Genomic DNA, 22,373 nt, shown 5'->3' on the forward strand with positions numbered 1-22,373 from the left:
TGCAGGTGCCCGCCACCACGCCTGGCTAAATTTTTTTGTATTTTTTTAGTAGAGACAGGGTTTCACCGTGTTAGCCAGGATGGTCTCAACCTCCTGACCTCGTGATCCACCCGCCTTGGCCTCCCAAAGTGCTGGGATTACAGGCATAAGCCACCATGCCCAGCCAGTGTTACACACTTTTAAACAAGCAGATCTCAGGAGAATGCTGTCACAAGACAGCACTATGGGCATGGTGCTAAACAATCATGGGAGCTAAATTGCCCCCATGATCTAATCACCTCCTATCAGGCCCCACATCCAATACTAGGGATCACAATTCAACATGAGATTTTGGTGGGGACACAGAGCCTAACCATACCATTGTTCTTTCACCAAAACAAGAGAATAAATCAGGAAAAGACAAGGTGAGATCTAGAATTGGTAATCCAATTGAAGAATGGAGTTCTAGGATAATGGTCAAGGGAGGCCCAGAATGTCAGTGCCCAGCACTCTCTGAGATGAAGTTCTTTAAACAGATGCAAATGATAGAATACCTCACAACTGACATAAGGACAGGAGACTTAGACAACTAGCACTGAGTTTAGGGTGGAATTACTGGTATACACATAAAAACCTAAGGAAACAAAAGTTCTTAGCTGCAGGGAAACAACTTGCAAGCAAGGAAAATATATCATAGTATGCTAGGTGGCTCAGCTGCAACAGATTTACATATTGCAATCCTGTAAACAACGAATTTTGATTTAACAAAATGATGATGAAACTGTACTAGCAGTACAGGAGGAACACAAATGTATATAGGTACAAGATGTAAGGAAGGAAAATATCTTCATAGGAAGTCAATAGATTTAAGTCTAAATTTGAGAAATAAAACAAGCAACATAATAGAGAAAAATACCAAATTTAGCAGCTAAAAATAGTTGAAATTGAACAAGCATCAATCTCTCCCACTTAAGGAGGTAGTTTCTAATTCCTAGGAACTATAATTATTTTCTTCCAGGTAAATATTATAAATCTGTTCTGTTTAGTGCTTTTCCCAAAGGGTTTTTCTACATTTCTGCAATATAGGAGGGCAGATTATCCTATTTAAACGGCAAAATAAAACTGAACTTTAGAAGTGACGTATTTTGACGTAATGGGATTTGACCTGTGATAATAATGCAAAACATAATGCAATAACTTTTCTTTTTTTGGGGGGGGTGGGGGGGAGAGTGGTACATAGTAAGACCAGAACACTAGTAATGTGACAGCTATGAAAATAAATCTGTGTAGCTGTAATACCTCCTCCCTCCTACTTGCTCTGCAAGCAGACAGGCCTTAATTAATTCCAAGAAGGGATAGAGAGCAAATGTCAGATTCCGACAACAGATACAACTGCTTTATGTGCAAAAGAATGGTAGAGGAAAAGGTTGAAGGAATAGTGGAAATACTTGGGAAAATATTTGTGTAGGTGTGGTGTTATAGAGAGATATAGATATAGGTTTTTGTCCACAGTTCTTGGCTCACAACTTCCATAGCCCTTGTTACAGTTTTTTTGTTATAATGTTGGGTGTGTCGGGCCTCAGGAAATAGAATCTCTCTGACCTTCTGACAGGACTCTAATATTCCCCTGCCTTTCCAGTTGCAGGTCATGAGATCATAATTCCAGAGAGGGTCTTACCTCCTACCCTGGAGGCCAATCACATTTCCACATGGTAGTCCATAAAAACCCAAGAGGACTCGGTTGGGGAGCCCTCTGGAGAGCTAAAAGGGGGTTCCTGGAGGATGGCACCCAGGGAGTGCATGGAAGCTCCATGCTCCTTTCTCCATACCTCACCCTATACATCTCTTCATCTGTATCTTTGGAAATATCCTTTATAATAAACCAGTAAACATGTTACCCTGAGTTCTGTGAGCTGCTACAGCAAATTAATTTTACCTCCAAATCTAAAGTGGGGGTCGTGGGAAGCCCAGCTTGAAGTAGCTTGGTCAGAAGTTCTGGAGGCCTGGACTTGTAACTGGCGTCCGGTGGAGGGTAGTCTTGGAGACTGAACCCTCAATCTGTGGAATCTGATGCTATCCCCAGGTAGTGTCAGAATTAAACTGGAGGACACTGAGCTGCAGAAGTGGTTACTCACTTGGTGGGAGGATTTCTGCTCCCTCCCACCCAACTATTGGTTATGAGAGTCTTTTGTGTTTATGATTGTTGTGGTGTGAGAGGAGAGGAAATATGGTTAGTGTTTTTCCCAAACCATGGGAGAGTGAGATGACTTTTTAGATACAGCTGAGACAGAAAGGAAAAGATGAGAAGAAGCTGCTAAAAGAAATGGAGAAATATAAAAAGAAATGTTAAGAAGTGCTGCTGTGTGATCTACTTGTTGACACTAATTCAGGAAAACTTCAGTAAATAACTACATTATTTTTCAATACTATTGAGAGTAAGATTTCTACTTCTTTTGGATGCATCTCCAAAAGCTGAGAAGGCCCTTAAAATAGGAGCATCCCAGGTTTATGTGGGATATATATATAAAATAGGAAATCCTAGGTTTATGTGGATTACATCAAGTGTGATTTGAATTATTTTGCTAGGAGTTGTGACAATTTGCATGGAATCATCACATTCCTCCCACTTTAAACTCTGGCAAAGCTTGAGAGATGACCAGTCTCTGAACATCCCTCTCCTGTGACCTCTGAAGGTACTGAGGAACCCGCACATCTTGTGATCACCTTTAGTGCTCATTTGGAGTTAGATGGTAGAAAAACTTCAAGTAATTACATTAAAAGTGCTTTCAGTGTGTTACTCCAACTAGTTAATTACAGAATAGAATTGAATCCTGAAATAACCTTAAAGACCACCAAGTGCAATTGCCTCCTTTAAAACAAGGAAATGATTCATGAAGGTGAAATCAGTTACTCAAAGTTCTTATAAGCAAGCTAAATGGTGAGTGGTGACTGAAATCAAAGTGTATTACCTTTTACTTGATTGGTAGAAATAACACAATTATAAGGTCATATATAAGAACTTTCTATAGCTTGTCTCACATAATTCTCGCAACATTATTATCACATTTTACAGATGAGAAAATGAAACCTAGAAAGGCTCAATAACTCGTCCAAGGCCAACCAGGTAGTGGTAGAACTAGAACTCACACCCACGCAGTCTGAATCCAGAGCCCATACTCTAAATCACTACACTGGCTTTTTTACCAATACAAATACTTTCAAAGTTTTGCAGTAGGAAAAAAAAAAAACTAATCTGAGATTTTAGAGTCAGAAGTACAACGCCAAATTAAAAATGCAGCAGAATAAGGGTAGTATGGATACTGGAAGACAACTAATAACAGTAATATATAGTAAAAAAAAAATAAAAAAAGCAAATTTAGGAACTTAGGAGTTTTAAATGCAATCTTTCAAATCTTAATCTTTTATAATTTTAGAATGAGCCAAAAGCTTTATATAAATGAAATAAATAGATCCTACATGTACTTTAGGATTCTATTTCAGGCTGCTTGTAATTCAGACACCAGAATCACAGAAACTAGGTTTGAGCTCTTTTTTTTTCAGTTTGTAAGATGAGAATAGTAATACCTATTCATAATATTGTAAGCTACCTTAATAATGTATACTGTAAAGCACTCTGTAGATGTCAGTTTAATTAGTATACAGTTCAGTTCTACTGTATCACCAAAGTTAAAATTGTTTTCTGTATATAATGTATTTTTTTTTAAAGTCCTATGATTTTGTAACTCCCAGAAGTTTGGGAAAATAATGATTATATACCACTTAAAATTAATTTACCCCTACTGTTTTTCATTTCTCTTTTCTCAACCCCACATTTTATTACAGGGTATCAAGACTATTAAATGTAATCTTGTTTACACTAATACCAATTGATCCAGGAGCCTTCCAATCTGGTTAATATTTCCTGTTTTGTATTGGCTGGAAGATTACAGAAACAGAATAGCCAAAACATTACACATACTTTAAATTAAATTAAATGTAAACAGCCTAAGAATGAAACGTAATACTGTTTCCCAAATGTCAAACTTCTAGACATCTCCGCCATCCTTTTTGAAGTCAGTAATATTTTCAATCAATTATATCTGATTTTAAGGCTGAACTTCTTATCTATCCCTTAAAGTGAGTTTATCTTTTGGAATAATAAGCAAGAATGGTGTACATGGGGGCAGTGAATCATTTGCATTTTGGCAGAATTTACGAACGATTATGCAACCAGCCTAAGGTGGTGACATAGCCTGAAAATAGTGGAGGCAGAATCTGAATCCAAGTTTTCTAACACCTTTCAGAGAGAAAGGCGGCGAGGAGAGGATAGATAGGGAGATCTCCTAACACAGAAGACCATTTTTACGTAGGCCTTTACATAGGACCATTTTTACCTTGGCCCCCGACTAGATGGCCTTTGATCTTGTGGGTTTTGCTTGGCTCACCGCATAATGGAACATGTGAAGAAGGCTAACTGGTAGCTTTGTGTTATATTGCAATTATCCGTGACATTCTACCGGCAGTTTTTCATATCATGTGGGGGCAGCCTGTACACCTGAAGCAAGGTAAAACAATATTGGTTTAGTATTAGTACCCTGCATGGGAGACATTTTGGAGAAATAAAAATCTAAGGACCAATTTAGTACAGAGACATAGAGACAGCTGTCTGCATAAACGCCTCTTTCTCCAGTGAGAAGAGTGTTTGCCATCTGCCAAACAGCGGTCTGAACTCAGTAAGGACATGTGCAGGGCCACAGCTGCACATTTTGTGGCTTGAGGCTAACAACACGGTCACTAAGGGCACAGGCTCTGGAGGCAGATGGACCCGCTTTCCTGTCCCAGCTCTGATAAGAACGATATTGGGCAGGATTTTTAACTTCTTTGAATCTCGGTGTCTTCACCAGTGGTAATGAGTACCTACCTCAGACTTGTCATAAAACATAGTGATTGTGTATATAGTGCCAAACCTGGCAAACATTCAACGTATACTAGGTTTTATTATTAAAATCCTAACCCCTTGACTAACTCTCCTGTGACTGAAGTTCAAAGTCAGTAGAAAAAAAAAAAAAGTAATGACCACGGGAAGCTCCTGCCTTTCAGGTGAACACAGAAAATGAGTGAATTCCAAGTGAGTTTAATAGCATAGAACGCTTTCTCAAAACTCCATCAACATGACAAGCAGCAGCTGATCTAAAACCATCAGAAGACATATTTTTTTTTCTTTTCAGATTTCCATTAGCTTGCTTGTTATCCTATCAAGACTGTCAACCTTAACTGGTCAGTGGGCACTAAGGGAACATCTGCGGAGTCAGACACTACTGGACATACTCTATTTGCTCATGGTGCTTCCTCCCTTAAAACCTTATTAACATCCTTGCCCAAAGTCACTGAAGCCCAGGTTATTATTCTTTACTCCTCTCATTTTATTTGCATCAGTATCTTTCTTGATGCAAGCATCTATTATTTTAAAGAAATATATCTTAGCCTCTTATTACTATTCCTCTTGTTGAAATCCAGTATCAGTTAGGGAAAATGAGAATCATTCTATGGAAATGGCAATAATTAATAGATATTATTTTCTCAATATACATTCCCAAAAGTCATTTAAGAATGTTTACGTTGGCACCACTAATCACTAACCCATGACAACTTATTAAAAATTCCTACTTTCTAAAGTATATTCCATGAACTGGATTAAAATACATAACATGGCAGATTTTTTTTTAAATAGCAGTTTGCCTATTTGTGATCATTACATTATTTGTAAATCCTTGTAAAATGTTGTAAAACTTGGAAAGATAAGCATCTCACACTGGATAACTCCTGGAGGGCAGGAATGGTGCTGGTCTTGCTCACTGTTGCATTCTCAGCGCAAAGTCCAATGCCAGGCACATACAAGGCATTCAATGACTGACATACTTTAATCTTAGGCTATAAAAAGTACTTCTGTGTAAGTTTAGTAGAAATATCCCCCAAAGAAGAGCAGAGTGACTCAGCAAACTGTTATTCTAGAACTAAAAGGAAAAAAAAACAGAATTAATGGATGTAGTCTAGGCCCCTTTGGGGAGAAAGCAACAGATCATCTTGGAATTAACTAGAAACGGAACAGTTGGGTGCAGCCTGAAATGCACCCAATTTTAGAAAAGCATACTACAAAAATATATTAATGTATGATTTCATGTATGAGATTCAAAAGCCAGCTCTCAAAATTGCAATTCTGGTTCTGCCATCACAATGTTCCCAAAGAAGAAAAGGGAGCCATCCAAAGAGGCCAGTGTTTACACCGACTACATTCCAATGATTTACTTTAAAATGTACACGATGGGAAATTACAAAACCAAAGACAACATTTAGACGAATATACAAGTTTGTAAGACCAGAGCCACAAACGGATCGAAGCTTACAGAAATACTAAGACAAACACAGTGTCTGTAGACATTTTCAGTTAATAACACTTAATGAGGTCTAGGTCTACAGCTCAGGGCCAATGATTGTAGAACTGAGAGATGCTTCTCAGCTTCTGTCTGCTCCATTGGGAATGCTCTTTAGGAAGCGGGGAACATTTACGGTGAACCTAAAAAGTGTGGATGCTGGGGTTAATGTATTTTCCTGGCCATCACATTAATCCTCAGCAGGCTGTGAGGCAGAAATACTTACCATTATTTTAGAGATGGTGAAACTCAGCTGAAGGCAGTTAAGAACTTGTCTGAATTTACAGTTACTGAGAGGCAAAACCAGGATCCAAATCTAAGTTTGTCTTGTAAAGTCTTTCCATTAAACCTCACCTCCTCGTTATACTGAAAAGATTTAAATGAATATTGGTAAGTGGGAATATCTTTTGAAGAGATCATGAAAACACCCAACTGCTAAAATCTGTCACAATCCAGATAAATTATACCCAGGGCCCCTAAGACGAGATCAGTATGGCGACCTTTAAGGAATCATGGATAACGGGTGATGGAAAAACATTTTCAAAAAGAACATGTAAGACCAGACTGGGAAGGGGCACACTCACTCTAACAGCTGGGGACCAAAACTGCTTCTGCCTTTGCATCTCCAGCGTCCAGCCCAGTGCCTTGCATATGATGCTTAACACAAGTAGGCAACATGCTATCTTTACATACCTTAAGTAGATGCAGGATTAACCCTATTATAAATAGTTCCCAAGGGGAGAGAGCTTCAGTTATGAGAGGGTATGCAAAAATGGAGACAGACTTCAAAGGAAAGTGGGAGCTTTCTGTTCTTTGCTGAACAGCTCTCTGCCTCTGCCTAGGACTCAACCCTACACCACAATCCTTACTATGTACCAACTCTACTACAATTGCACCCCAAGGCTTGCTACTCTTGAGAACAAAACACCACTAATAGCATTACTATGTGACAATGAATCCCACCTTCCAAATGACTTACAGATAACTACACAAAATAACCCATTAAGTTGGAAACTACATAAATTTGCATCATTTTCCCTCATCTTAGTCTTTTTTTTCCTAACAAAATAGGGTGAATTTGTTAGTATCAACCTCACTTGATGGCGACCTCTGTACTTTCTAACAATTCTAAATTAGTGATCAAGTTAATGGCCGGCAAATTACTTTACATTTAAACTTCCTAAATTTCTCCTCTTCAATCAGTGCCAATACAATGCAAATTAAGCACAAAAGCTAACATCAAGTTTGTGGCATTCTCTGTAAAAACAGAAAAAAAGTCAATGATTTGTAAGTAATGAAAAGGTAGTAATGTTGACACTTAGACTTGACCTTCCTCTTACATTCCAGATTCAGAGTAACCACATTTCAGAATTAACTCCCTAGGGTGTTGAAGGTAACTTGAAGACTCTAACATGATGGCTCCACTATGCAGGGGACTACCAAATCCAGCCAGGTGTAGAGGCAGTGTTACTGACCAGGGCCCAGCAGACAGTAGAGCTGCCGTGATAGGATTCTGCTGCCACCAAAAATATATAAAGGAAACAGGTGCCCTAACACACATACAAACCCAGTACCAGTGGCAGAAATAACACAAATACATTTCTCATGCAAAATAGGCTAAATGACAAATATTTGCATCATATAGACTGTGGAATATTAACCTTTCTTTTTGGGGGTTACCACCATGACTATGTGGTTTCAACGGAGATTAATATCACATGTTTAACTTCAACTCTGTAAAGCCAGGATGAAGCTAGCATAGAAAATACATTTTGGTAGAAATCTGGGTATGTGGAAGGTTGCTATGAAAAAATGAAAAAAGGAATGATAGAAGTATATTTTCTTTTATACACAAAAAATGAAGGCCCAAAATATGGTTTGTTGAAGTAGCTATCGACAAGATGTTAAAATTATTTTTCCTTTGCTTTGGTTAAAACAGCCTAAGAACGGCAATCAGTTCCTTCTATAAATAGCATAAAAACACAGTGCCGGGACTACTTTTAGAACAGAATAAACAACTTTCAAGAAAAGAAATTAATTTTAAGTAAAATTAAACATTTTACCAATAACTAAAATTTTTAAAAAGGTAGTATCTTCATCCTAACATCTTGGGCATAACACACACCAATTAAAAAAATAAAATTTCTTTCATGATAGAATTACAGGTGTTAATACAACAAGCTATGGAGTGAAATTACTTTAATTTTTTAAAAAAAATCCTAGCAATGAAAAATGAATTTGAAAAATTGACATTTTCTACAATTCTACATATTGTAAAATAATTGACTAATAGTTTTTTACAGAACACAATTCAAACTATTGTTGTCATTTCAATATATTCCTAAAGATGGTTAAAAGAACATTTAGTATACCAAAACTGGAACAGTTTATAATTCTCATTTACGGCTATGAAAAGGCAATCAACTTCTATTTAAAACTGTAACCAGTGATGAAATATACTTCGAAAACATAAACATTTGGTCTGACAATCTTTAATATTTGTTAAAAACAGTCTGATGTTTGTTGCTGATGGAAGTTATTTTAATCCAATGTGCAAAAAAAGTGCAGCTGTCTACTTTTTACTTGAAATACATAAGACCGACACTATTATTTACACACTTAAAAGATTTTAAATTTATTAAGTAAGCATACTGCATCTCCTTTATGGATAAATCATGTGCCCCAGAGAGCCCCAAAGCTTGATGACATTCTGTAAAGTTACACAAATGTATCTGAAGAAGTTATCTGTTCTTGTCCTAATTCTGATTCTAAATAAACATCCAATTTCAAAATCAATTAAGATTTTAATCTAGGAAATCCTGGGATTGTTACACATGTAAAAAACCTTATCTCTGAGAGCCTTTTCTATTCTTCTTACCACAGGTCCACTCACAAATCCCAGCTGGTGTGGACTGGCACTGCCCCAAATAAGAGGAACCTAAGAGCTTGGCTCCAAGACCCCCCAACATCCTGGTGGGTTTGCTTGGCCTTTAGGATGTGTGACTACAGCTTTTGGGTAGGTACAGGGCAATCAAGATTGAGGAAGAAACACTTCAGCAAAGCAACCATTATTTGTCCACAAAACAGTGAAAAATAGTGATATAAAATTAACAAACCAAATATAAATCTAACGCCATTCTGCATTTCCAGAACTTTTTTTATATTTGCGCGGTGTTCTTGGTCAACCACTCACCAATTTTCTGTGTCTATCTGAAGTACTTTCATTAAGTTATTAAAACTGCTCTTTTGACCATAAGTCACACAGAATTGTGATTAGGAAATCAATTTACTTATTACTCTGTGCAGGGCACCTGCTAGGGTGGTGAGTGTAAAGGAATTAAAAATGGAAGTCTCTCACTTCTAAACTGGACACAGTTCTCAAATTAAAATAATAAAAAAAAGGAAGAGGGGTGCTTACTGGCAACATTAATACTAGACACCAGACAAGACAGTGAAACGGTTTGGTCAGAACTGAGGAACACCATTTCCTTGAAAAGTCTTAAAAATACCTAACCAAGCACTGCCTGAAGTCCAGTGAGTACAATGTTCCATATGTTTCCACAAAAATATAGTAACTGGCATTCACTCATTATGATCCACGTCATCTCAGTCTCCACTTTCCAGGCAAAGTGTCCCCGTCCCACCGCCTCTAGCTACAGGCTATCGTCTCCAGCTGCTGTTCTGCTTCCGCAGCCATCGCTGCCGCCTGCAACTGTTCTGTCTCGCTCTGGATGGCACTGGGGGTAACCTGCTTCCTTTCACTGTGCATATTGTTCTCATGCCTTTTCAGATCAGACGCCTTGGCAAATGCCTTGGTGCAGGAGCCACACACAAAAGGCTTTTCCCCTCTGTGTCTTCTTTCGTGATCCTTGAGGTGAGACTTGTGTTTGAAGGCTTTGTCACACATGTGGCATGCAAACGGTCTTTCATTACTGTGAACTCTCTCATGCTTCTTTAAGTCTGGGGCACGGATAAATGATTTTCCACACACCTCACAGCTATAGGGCTTATATCCCGTGTGGATTTTTAGGTGTTCTTTCAGGTGGGCCTGTGTGGTGAAACCTTTTGTGCACATTTCACAAACAAATGGCCTGTCCGCCGTGTGGAGTTTCTCATGCTTCCTCAATCTGCCTTCATCAGAAAACGTCTTCCCACACGCCTGGCAGGCAATCTGCTCCCGATGGTGACCATAAAGCAAATATTCAAACTTCATGTCACTGGTGGCTGTTGTCCAGCCTGGTGTCTGTTCATCTTTCACTTCACTCATCCCATCATTAAATGTTAAGGCTTGAGGGGTCTGGGACCCCAAGTCTTTTGATTCTGGGGTCTCCATGGATTCTACTTCCTGGCCGTAGCAATTGACCTTCCGAACTTCCTCACTCCCCAGCTCTTTCAGGATCGCTTCCTGAACCCTGAGCGTTGTGGTGGGCGACTTGCCGTCCTCCTGACTCGGGGGGGTGCCTTCTACTGTGTCATCAGAAGGACTGTCATCCTGATCCCCGATTTCCTCTACATCATCATCCTGGGTGTCAGCAGCATCTCCAATGGGGCGATTTATTTTGAGGCAATACTTACTTTTGGACTGACCATTGTTTTCATCAGGACTGGAAACATCACGCTTCTGAGAACACAGTTTATCCAAAAACCGGATACCAAGAATCTGACCCGATGACATCATTAAGTTAACATCTTCTTTTTTCACGGAAATCTTTGCTGTGTACATGTAGTTCAGGACCTCTTCAAATATATCAGAACGAAGAAAATCTATTTCTATTACTGAAGAACTATCAACCTCAAGCTTCTTGAAAAGCTTTTTAAAGTAGGTGCTGCAGGCAGCAAGAACACATCTGTGTGCTCTGAATTTCACATCCTCAACCACAATAGCAATATCACAAAATTCTCCTTCCAGGCGTTGCTCATTTAGTGTTTTCAGAAACAGAGTTTTATGATCATCGTCATTGTATTTAATGGTTTCAGACATACTGATGAAAAACTCCTACAAAAAAAAAAAAGAAAGTTTAGTAATTATAAATAGTACTTTTCCATACAGAGAACACAGTCACATTTTCATTTCCTGGTCAATCTATGGAACCTAACAATTTCAGAAAGACAATGTTAAGAGTGGTCTTTGAATATGGGTAGAAAAGACTGATCCCAACTCAAGGATCTCCATATTGTTACTCCTATTCATCTTCAATTTACTAAGTATTTGCCTAGTTATATCCCAGGCATTGTTCTATGTGCTTTACATGTTTTAATTAATTTAATATTCAGGTAACCTCATGAGGTACATATCACTATCCTCATTTTATAGACAAAGTTAGAAATCTGCCCAATATTCTATAACTATTTAGTGAAGAGCTGGGACTTAAATGCAGACAATCTGGCTGCAAAACCAGTGCTTCCTGACTAGAGATAATCGAGTAACTCAAACTCAAGTTTTAAGAAACAGGTTCAAGGGAACGATCCTCTAGTCCTGTCTGTTGCACCTACTCTTATTCCATCTACTCTATGGAGGATTCAGCAAAATAATGAATTATGTTATACCTCCTTGACAGAAGGAACAAATTACTATTACAGAACTAGAGAGGAACATTACTGCCAAAATATCCCATTGAGTGTTGTGTTCGAGTTTTTCCACAGCACTTTTGGGCCACTTCTAAATGAAGGTCAAGGTTTAATCTGACCTTAAGAGAATCAGATGACATTTGGGAAGTGGCTTTGTTCTCTCTAGATGCCAATCTACCTGCATCCAGATAAAAGTGCCATCAACACCAGATGTACGTACTTGATAAGTGCTGCGAGTATTTTATAAGCAAAAATTTGGAACTGGCATGAAAGATCTCTGTCATCATGTTAAAAAACGATCATCTTAAAGCATTCTCTATGTTTCCTTTTTAAAAACATTGTTTTACTTTTATTCGGCTAAGTATTTTCCCCCAGACAAATAGAAGTGTTCATGCACAATCAGAATTGGTATATATATTTTAAAGCAAATGCCAAGTCATTTTCATCAAGATTTAATATCCAAAGTTATAGTTACCATGAACAACTCAGGCTATTATCTTAATTCCTTAAACGCCAAAATCTTCAGATCAGAGTAACTCTGATCAGGGGCACGCCAGACCTACAGAGGAAAGGACAAACAAGAATGAGGTAGGATCTTCCTGTATCCCAAATCCTAAACCAAGAATTGATTTTTTAAAAATAAACTTTCCTGTTCCCTCTCTTGTACATTTTCAGGTTTGGGAGAGGGGCAGGTAGGTGGCTGGTACATCAAGTGCAGTTCTGAACAGATATGGACTAGAACAGGTAAGGGCTGTAGCACTCGGGCATAAAGGGGCTGTGCCCTAGGAACTGGAAGGATGGGTTGGAGAACCATTAAGGGATTTCTCCTCACACACTAAGCCCATGTCCATATTTGTACAGAGGTTGATGGCTACACAGATACAGAAAAAAACAAGTTCACCATGCCCCCTACACCCATCCCATTTCCCGCTGGGTATGTTAGCCCTCTACATTTTTCTCTAGGCTCATACAAACCTAGAGAAGTATATACCTTTATAAATAAAGCTATAGAAGTACATAAACCCAACAGGTAACATGGGAGGAGAGGGAACAATGATTGCTTTTTCTTTCTGCACCTGTGTGACGTATTAATAGTACACAAGTTTGTCTTTAAGACTGTATTTGAGAAATCCAGGTGTTTTTACCTCTATCCCTACAGGAAGAGTGAAAGAATTTTAGCTTTTTTGTGAGTTTTAACTCTTACCGGAAGAACTCCATCCTGCAGACCCATATCCTGAAAAACAAAAAGTTTCCTCTACTGAACAGTGACCACACAGATAAGTTGTTTGGTGTGGTAGGAGCAAAGGACTGGGCTGTAATAGTCTTAACACAAAAACCATGGAACAAGACTCCAACCTGGAGACCAACACCTTGAAACCCATATAAGCTCCTTCTAAAGAAAAGTGAACACACCGAGCTGCCCAGTGTAGAAGCGGGATGTCTCATCTGAAGTTTGAAGTTAGGCAACATTTCCAAAAGATGATTCTGACTTGATCATTCTACGTGTTTCTGCCTCTCTATTCCCTAGAAGCACCCAGGCCTGTAACCATCCAGACACTAGGCAGCCCAGGCAAAAATCTTACACTGTGACACTACTGTTGTCACTAACTCGTCCTAGGGCTTGTGGGATAAAAGTGCATGGGACCAGAGAGAGGAGTGGCCTTAGAGTAGCTATGACAACATATCAATGTGGTGGTGGTGATGTTTTGGCTAGTGTGTACTTGGCCACGCACCCCCTCCCCTCTCTCTAAGATGTATGAGACTTGGGAGACCATGTGTGTCCAACACCGCCTCCTCCCCGCCCCGCCCCCCTTGCCATTGAGATGTTCCAATTGCTAAGTTCAGGTGAGTCAAAACTGGAAGACAGCTGTTGCCAGCATCTGTGTAGGCAGGTGTAGCCCCAACACCACCTTCATAATAAGGCTGCCCCTTCCTAATTGCTCTCCAAACTGCGGGCGCGCTGAGCCGCGTTACAGTGCAGGGAGCGGGGCTTCCCAAAGCCAAAAACTTACATAAGCAGCCGCAGCCGCCTCCCCTGCCCCGGGCAGCCCGACAATGGCGGCTGCACGACTTCCTTGTTGCAAGCTTGCAACTTCGGAGTGGGGAGGAAGCAGAGAGCCAAGTGCAGACCCAAGAAGCCGTCAAGGCGTATGGAGTCCTCGCTCTCAATTTCTTTGGGCCTGGGAGGTGGGGAGTGGAGGAGGCCGTTTGCGCTCCTTCCCAGACAAAAGCTCCCAGCCTGGGAGCCAGGTGGTGAAAGGGCCACTTTCCCTTTCATAATCAGACGTCGAGGGCAGGCTGGGGACCGCGGCTCGGAGCGCGCAGAGAGGGACTGCGGCCCGCGGCGGCCCCGGCGGCGCGACGAGCGGGAGCGGGCGTGCGGCCGGCTCCGCAGCCCCGCGCCGCGCCGCGCCCCGCTCCGCCCGCGAGCCCGGAGCTCGCGCCCCGCGCACTCCCCGGCCAGCTCGCGCCGGGCCCTCCCCCGCCCTCCCGCGGCCGGGGGCGGGGGCGGCGCGCGGCCGGCTAACCCAAGCTCCGCGGGCGCACCCGGGAGTGCGTGCGCTGGGGTCCCGGCCCCCTCGTCCGCCGGCGGCTCGGAGGGGCGGCGCCCGGCGGGCCGCGCTCCGCGCCGGGTTCGGGCCGTCCCCACCCCCACCGCGGTGCACTGCGGCGGTGCGAGCGGGGGCGGCCATGAACTCGGCCGCCGAGGCTCTGCGAGCGCGCGCGCGGGGCCGCCACCGCCTGGCCGCTCCCCGAGCCCGCTCGCCGGCCCGCGCGGCCCCCAGGGCGCCCCGGCCCCACGCCCAGCCCTGGCCCACGCCAGTCCCCGCTCGCACCGCGCCGCGCCGCTGGCGGCCGCCGCACATCCTGGAACTGGCTGGTGCCCCAGAGCTCGGCGAGAACGCGCGTCTTCCGGGCCGCCCCGCCAGCCGCCGGCCGCCCCCGCGCCCGCCTTGCGGACGGCCCCAGCCCCTTCCGCACCCTGGCCCGCGCTTACCTGCAGCCTGGCACAGCCACAGACACTGCCGTGGGTTCCCCGCGCTCGCTAGCAAATGCAGGCCGGGACAGGATGGGCTCGGGGCGCGGGGGCACGGTGGGTGGCAGTGTGTTTTGGATTTTTTTTTGGAGTTTGGGGAGGGGGCGGGGTGGGGGAAATCGTGCACGTCCCTGATGGTAGCAGCCCTCCTCCTGCACGAGCACAGAATGTCTAGCCGGCCGTGAACACCCCCACCGCCCCCCCCTTCCCGTGCATGCGCGGTGCGGGCTGGGGGGGAAGGCGCGCCGCCGGCTTGCGCAGGCACGGAACCCGACCGGGTCTCTAAGTGGGCGAGCAAAGAAAGGGTTAATCCGGGCCCTTGCCGACGCTTTCGTTGGAGGCTACGGGGCCGCCCCCGGAGGGCCCTGGCCTGCGCACGCGCGCGCACGCGCGCGGCTTGGGGCGCGCCGAGCCCGCGCGCGGGAGAAGGAATGGGCGGGGTAAGGGCGGGGCTTCAGGAGCCAAGGAACTTAAGCACGAGCGCTGCTCGGGGGCACCCGCCCCGCCTCAAGCTCCCTCCCGCCCTGGTTCCTTGGCTCCCGCCCGCGCCCGGCGCCGGCGCAACGCCGGGGACGCGGGAACCAGCGCTCCCATGCGTGTGCATGTGCGTGGGCCAGAGCCTCCCCCGGGCGCGCGCAGGCCGGGCGCTGAGGCTGCGGGGCTCTGCCGCGTGTCGGAGCGGGCACCCCGGCCACCTTCGCCCTCCGCGCACACTGGCCAACACCGGGAGGCGCGCCCGCGGGTCTGCGGTCTTGCCTCTTGCAGCCGGCACATTGAGTTTGTGGGGGAGTGGACGGTGCACAATAAACATTTGCAGAACAAATGGAAAAAGTGACGTCTTCAATTTGTAGTGTAAAGCGCAACCCCAGTTGCCCAGCAGAAAAGGATCACCCATGGGGCTTTGGAGCTAGTAGGTCCGCGCCCGGACACGCCAAGGAAAAGTCCAGGGGCTGGAGGCGGCGACCCGTCTGTGGCAGTCTAGACCCTGTACTCCATTCGGAGAGCTCTGAAAACTTGGCTCTGTCCTTACATCCCTGCTCAGCGCTAGTAATGGCTGCGTTGCTGTTGAACCACGTCGCCTTCCTTCTGACGCGGCGGCTGTGCCTGTGTCTGGCGTCGGGAGCTGGGAAGTCCCTCCCGCTCCCGCGTTTTCTGCTCACCGAGATGAAGGAGGCCGGACAGCAGTGCCGCGCCGCTTTAGAGTCGCTCATGTTGCTTTACCTCACTCGCGAACAGCGTTTCCCCGAAACGCGTAATTTAATATCTAAAAATTAGAACAGAAACTTCCTCCTGGGCTTATTGAAGATGACGTAAGATAATGCTTGCAACAGGCACCTAAGTAAACATTTGGGAAATACTATGATGATTGGCTGTATTAATTTTCTAAAGGAAGTTCTATATGGCCTCAGTTGATTTTGTAATATTAATTGACTTTGGTTTAACGTTCCCCAGGGCGACTTTATACGCATCTTTTTTGATGTTCACAAAAGTACCCAAGTTACGGCTTATATGGACGAAATGGGATGGAAGAGACCGGTTGTAGAGTCAGACATATCCAGTTTAAATATTGGGTAAATTGTTTAACTTCGCTAAACCTCAGCTGAAGGAGAGCTATGGAAAGCACCTAATAAGGCACTTGTAAGGATTAAGTGAAATAATGTCCAGCTAAGTGCTTAGCTCAGGTATTAGCTCCATGATGGAAAATCACCTGCACCCACAGATAGTGGTGGGTTTCAGTGGCCTGGACAGAACCAGAACCAAGTCTTCTGCCGCCAAAGTTCACACTCATCAGACATAATACCGTGTACTCGCTTTATTTTTGTTTGCGTAGCTCTTGAAGTTGCATTTCAATCCTGTGGATGTTGTGTGTTTATAGGGGTCTAATAATAGTACTCTGTCATAGGGTTGCGTCACCAAGCAGTAAAGCGGCCACTGCAGTTAGCACAGTGTGTGGACACGGCCAGTACTCAAGTCATGGCGCATCTGCTGCTGGCGCTCCCCCTTCTCCCATACCACATATGGGGTTTCCCACTCATTCTGCGTGTATTTTTGGTCTGCCTACTGTGTAAAGACAATCTTTTCGCATATGGCTAGGAAAAGACTTCCCACGTTTCAACTAACCCGATAACATAATTCACAAGAGTTCTAAAGCACTAGAATACATTTCTCAAGTGACGGTTCCTGACATCCTGGTTTTGTATCAATGAATCCTCTTCTCTCATTTGTTTTATGTTCATGTCACCTGGGCTCTGCCTGGCTGTCCCTTGCTGGTTCACAGGGGTTGTGGGAATGAGTCTAAATTAAAGGGACAACTCTGTAGGAAGGAGGAGGGTTGGGAAACCACAAAGGAATGGCCTGACCCAGGCCTGGCTTCTCGCCTGTGTCACCACCCAAAAGTGCACTTCCCAGCACCCAAGAGGCTTTCAATAAAACATCAGCGGACAGTAAGTGACATCCTTGAATTTGATACTAAGGGGCTTTGTAAAAGTACACTGTGGAGTCAACGTGGGGGCCGGGCTTTCCTGAAATGCACTGACCCAACGTCCTTGACAAAGTTTTCCTCCTTTTCCGACAACTATGCTGGGTGACATTTCGAGCACGTTATTCCTTACTTGGGACACCCATGGCTTCCTGAGTGGAACCTGTTTCTAAGAATTGTGAGGCCCAGGCCATGGGGCCCGCAGTGTGCAGTCCCGGGTGCCAGGGTCTGATGTGGTTATAGAGCAGCCCAGTAAGGGACCGCTTGGAAACATTATGTCTCACAGGCGGGGGAGGTTGATTTCTCCCTCATGTTGACCTTGGGCCCTCTGGCTGGTTTTGAAAGAGCAGGATACCAGCAGATGAGAGTGGGCTGGGTCTGAGTAGAGGCTTTGAGAGCAGGCTTTGTTCTGCACCTCCTCCTCTGCTGTGACGTCCAGCACAACATGAACATGCTTAGGCCACAACCTCCTCTTCAGCTTGGGCCCTTGAATAACAGACCTGAGAACGAAGCCAACCCAAAACCTGAGCACAGCCAAGCCTAGGCAGAAGACAACTCACCCACAGACCTATGAGTGAGAAGTAAATGTTTGTTTTATAAGCCACTGGGAGGTTGGGTTTTATGCTTTGTTACTGAACAAAATCTAATACATCTGTGCAAGGAAAAGTGTCCCACCCAATGCCATAACCACCTTCCCCCGATGACTCTGAGAACACTTGATACTCTAAATGAACAAAAACCAGATCCAATCCGTGTCATCATGGAGATACTGATGTGCACATTCAACAAATAATCATATCGTTATACAATTGCGCATTGCAGTAAGTGCTTTTATAGAAAGTTAAAAAGCACAGAATGTGATGAAAAAGAGGAACAGGAGGAATTAATTTTGCCTGGGAAATCAGTGAAAGCTTCTTCAAAGGCATACATTTAAGACCTGAAAGATGAGGGAGAGATTCGCAAAGAGGGGGAAGAAATAGCATTTCAAGACAGAGACAGGAGCAAAGTGAATGAAAGAGTGGAAGGAGCTTGAAGTACCTCAGGCCTGCAAAAGTGGACATGAGATGTATTTGTGAGAACAACAGCGTCCTGCACCTGTAGGGCCTTGTGGTTTACAGGAAGGGGTCTGCACAATGAGAGCCCCGAAAGCTTGGGCCATTTAGGTGGAGGGGTTGAATCAAAAGAAGGTCCTGAACATCTGCCAGGGCAAGGAACATCAGGACAAGCTTGTCTTATGCTTGTGGAGGAATTGCTGCATGAGGATGGAGTTGGCCATGTGGAAGGGTCATTCTCCTATGGATCTGAACTGGTGGGGCATCTGGTCATCTCTGGGCACCAGACACTGTTGTTTCTTCTTCCTCTGGAACCTGGTCATTTAGATTTCCTCATTGCCTTTTGGGTTAACATCAGAGGAAACTGGATGAAGAGTTTTTGGAAACACTCTGTGTTATCTTGACAACTCTTCCATAAATCCAATATTATTTTAAAACAAAAATTATTCCTGTTCATGTAATTATTTTTTCCTAGATACTTTCAAGATTTTTTTCTTTGTCTTTAGTTTTCAGCATTTTGATTATGGTGTTTTCTGAGTAGGGATTTCATTGCTTGTACTGCTTGGGGATTGCCGAGCTTCTTAAATACATAGGTTTATTTATATCTTTCTCTAAATTTGGGAAGCTTTCAGCTATTATTTTTTTCACTTTTTTTTCAACAGCACACTATTTCTCCTTTTTTGAGATTCCAATGACAGGAACGTTGAGTTTTTAAAAAATTATGTCATAGGACCACAAGTCTTTTCATTTTTTAAAATATTTTCTCTGTATTGTTCAGATGAAATAGTCTCTATTGATTCTGTACAATTCACTGACTTGTTCTTTCGTCGCTTCCACCCTGCCATTTAGCCTGTCCAGTGAGTTTTTTGTTTCACTTGTATTTTTCAGTTTTAAATTTTTTCATTGTATTTTTCTTTATATCTTCTATTTCTTTACTAAGACTTCCTGTTCTTCAGTTTAAGAGTGTTCATAATTGCTTGTTGGAGAATTTATAATAGTTGCCTCTAAGTCTTTTTTACTTAATTCCAACATCATTGTCATCTCAATGTTGCCATCTGTTGATTGTTTTTTCATACGTGAGTTGAGATTTCCTGGGTCTTCGTATGCTGAATTATTTTGGATTGCGTCTTGAACATTTTAAATATTATGTTATAGTACCCTGGGTCTTGTTTAAATCCTATGGAAAATGTTGATATTTTAATTTTAATAGACAATCGGGTTACGTTCTGGTGACCAGTTTTAACACACTTTCTGTGTGCTGTGGTTTGATGGTTTTTCATTGCTACTTGGATCTGTTTCATATGCTCCAGGCATTGGCCAGTCTGGGATCTGATGATCTGTTAGTTCAATTCTCAAAGTCTTTTATGTGCTGACTAGGCTCAGACCCAGCATGTGCAGCTCAAGGGGGAGCTTAGAGGTTCATAAACAACTTTAGGGGCTCACTTTCCTGGGCTCATTCCTCTTCTGATTTCCCTGGTACTTTCTACCTTCCTGGAACTCCCTTTTCTGATCCTACATCCAGAAAGTTGGGGCACTTCCATGGCTACACTCTAATCTACAGCCAAGTAGCAGAAGAACGAGAAGGAAAAAAAATGGTAAATTCCCTGTTGGCTTGGTGAAAAGCTTTCTTGTTTTCTGACATGTTGATTTTAAAGAGCTGTAAATTTCCTGCTAAGGACTGCTTTCTCCTTTTCAATGTATTTTTTCATGTTATTTTATTTATATTCAGTTCTATGTATTTCTTTGGTTTCTTCATTACTTTTTAAATTCATGTTATTTAATAATGCTACTAACCCAAAATATTCCAATGTAATGTATGATTTTATGATATTGTTTCCAATTACATGGGAATATTTTTGAGTTATCTTTTTTTGGTAACTTCTTATTTTGGTATAATGCTAACTTACAGAAAATTTGCATGAATATAGTAAAAAAGAAGTCCTGTGTGCATTTTACTTTTATCCAGATTTACCAGTTGTAACATTTTGCCTTCATTTGCTTAATCATTTGTGCTCACACGTGCACACTGTCTACAGACACACACACACACACACACACACAGGCACACACACTCTCACACACTGAGCCATCGTTTAAGAGTAAGGTACAAATATGCTTCTTTCCCCTAAATACCTCAGTGTGTATTTCCTAAAATAGGACACTTTTACATGACTATAATACAATAGTCAAAATTAAGTATTTAACATCGATACAATACTATTATCTAATGTGTTTAAATTTTACCAATTGTTTCAATAATGTGTATTGTAATGTATATCAATTTTTTCCTGCTCCAAAATTATTCATTGCATTTAGGTATCATGGATCTGCCCTTTGTTATTTATTTGTAAACCTGTTTCATATTCTTCAAAACCAACACTGCTCTTTTTTCACATTCTGTGATTTATCTTCTGGTAAAACACCTGTATCAGAGTGTTTGCATTATTTTAAGTTTAGTACATCAAGGGAAAGACTCCCTCTCTTCCTTGCTGTAGCTTTCTCCATTACCAAGAAATACCATTATATTATTATAGTCCTCATTCCTAAAAACTCAGGATAACTTTGATTACCTTTCTTTCTTCTCTCAGTTACAAAGCTCAGCTACTTCATTTACAGCAGAGTAGAGCACTCAGCTACACTTGAGAGTTTTCTTCTTTTCTGGAGGACCAACTTTAAGGTTTGACTTTTGTCCTTGAGTAAAGAATATTTCATCTGCTAGAGTGAAACATGTATTCTTATATTAATATTAAAAATATTTTATTCTCTTTGAACCAGCATGTTATTGAAGCTGAAATTAGTTTCCTCTGGGCATTTTTTTTAAAAATGTGAACACTTTCAAAGTATGGAACATCTCTTCATCCATCATTTGGGCTGATACCTGTCAATTACTCTTCTACTCTGGGAAGGTATCCAGACCTATGACACTCCAGGATGTCTGAACCATTGCACTCTATAGGAGTGATGCTTTTCTAACTTGCAGCTGGCATTCAAATTAAATCTGTTCTTAATGCTTCATAGAAATATCTACCAACTTCTACTTACATCAAATTCTTTTCTCTGTGACCCAAACTGTTTATAATTGTTTTTTTGCTACTGTTTTCAAAACTGGTCTTCTATCATCATAACATTTTCGGCCTGTAATTGGCAAACTGTGTTATATTATTTCTGGTGTTTAGTAAACTGTTTACTGTAGTGCACCTATCACGTATAGAATGAACTCATCAGTGTGGTTTAGAAGTTAACATTTTATTTCATCAAAATTATCATCACACTGCCAAAAATTATTAAAACTCAAAAAAAAATCTGCAATGCATTTAGCCATAGTTATGGTGAGCTAAAATTACAGTTTCCCATTTTGGACAATCAAAAAGCTATATTGTTTCCTCAGCCATAAAGACTTCATTCTCAGCATTAGTCAGTGAAAAACCAAGATGAAAATTTCTCCACTTGGCATCTGTTCTGATAGGTTTGTGCAAAGTGCATGTTACTTCTCTGTACCACTGTTGCCATCCCCGCCACCCCGCCACCCATACTTAGTCTTTGGTGTTCCTTGGGCAGAGTGGGCATGTTTCCTCCTCAGGACCTTGTGTACCTCTGCAATATTCAGGTTACATTGTTAAAATATATTTCAGATTCTCATTGTCTAAATAAAAATCCTAGTAGCTGGACAAATAGCCATTGAAACAGCTCAAGCCCATAATGTAATATTCTTTAGCTTCTTATCTACTACCTCCAATTTCAGCCTCCCTTTACAAAGTTAGGAGACGAGTCCTCCACTTAATTCACAGAGGAAAAGCAAAGCAGTGCAGACCCCTGAGTACAAATTG

General features: G+C 42.4%; 1 protein-coding gene across 8 annotated transcripts; it reads right to left on the reverse strand.

Annotated features, from left to right (window-relative positions):
* Positions 1-8,886: 8,886 nt before the first annotated feature.
* On the reverse strand, positions 8,887-15,387 carry ZBTB14 (zinc finger and BTB domain containing 14). Of its 8 annotated transcripts, XM_063618251.1 has the most exons (5): positions 14,816-14,890; positions 13,991-14,158; positions 13,183-13,212; positions 12,454-12,537; positions 8,887-11,406 (listed from the first exon to the last, which is right to left on the reverse strand). In XM_063618251.1, exons 4-5 carry the CDS (start codon positions 12,454-12,456, stop codon positions 10,060-10,062), a joined length of 1,350 nt encoding a protein of 449 aa, XP_063474321.1. In that variant the 5' UTR covers positions 12,457-12,537; positions 13,183-13,212; positions 13,991-14,158; positions 14,816-14,890; the 3' UTR covers positions 8,887-10,059. The 8 variants fall into 8 exon arrangements, with proteins under 8 accessions (XP_063474321.1, XP_055093543.1, XP_055093552.1 ...); XM_055237568.2 differs by lacking the exons at positions 13,991-14,158; positions 14,816-14,890 and adding an exon at positions 14,977-15,366; XM_055237577.2 differs by lacking the exon at positions 13,991-14,158 and having other exon boundaries at positions 14,816-14,917.
* Between the last annotated feature and the right edge of the window lie 6,986 nt (positions 15,388-22,373).

Source organism: Symphalangus syndactylus, chromosome 1, assembly GCF_028878055.3.
Source record: "Symphalangus syndactylus isolate Jambi chromosome 1, NHGRI_mSymSyn1-v2.1_pri, whole genome shotgun sequence".
NCBI lineage: Eukaryota > Metazoa > Chordata > Mammalia > Primates > Hylobatidae > Symphalangus > Symphalangus syndactylus.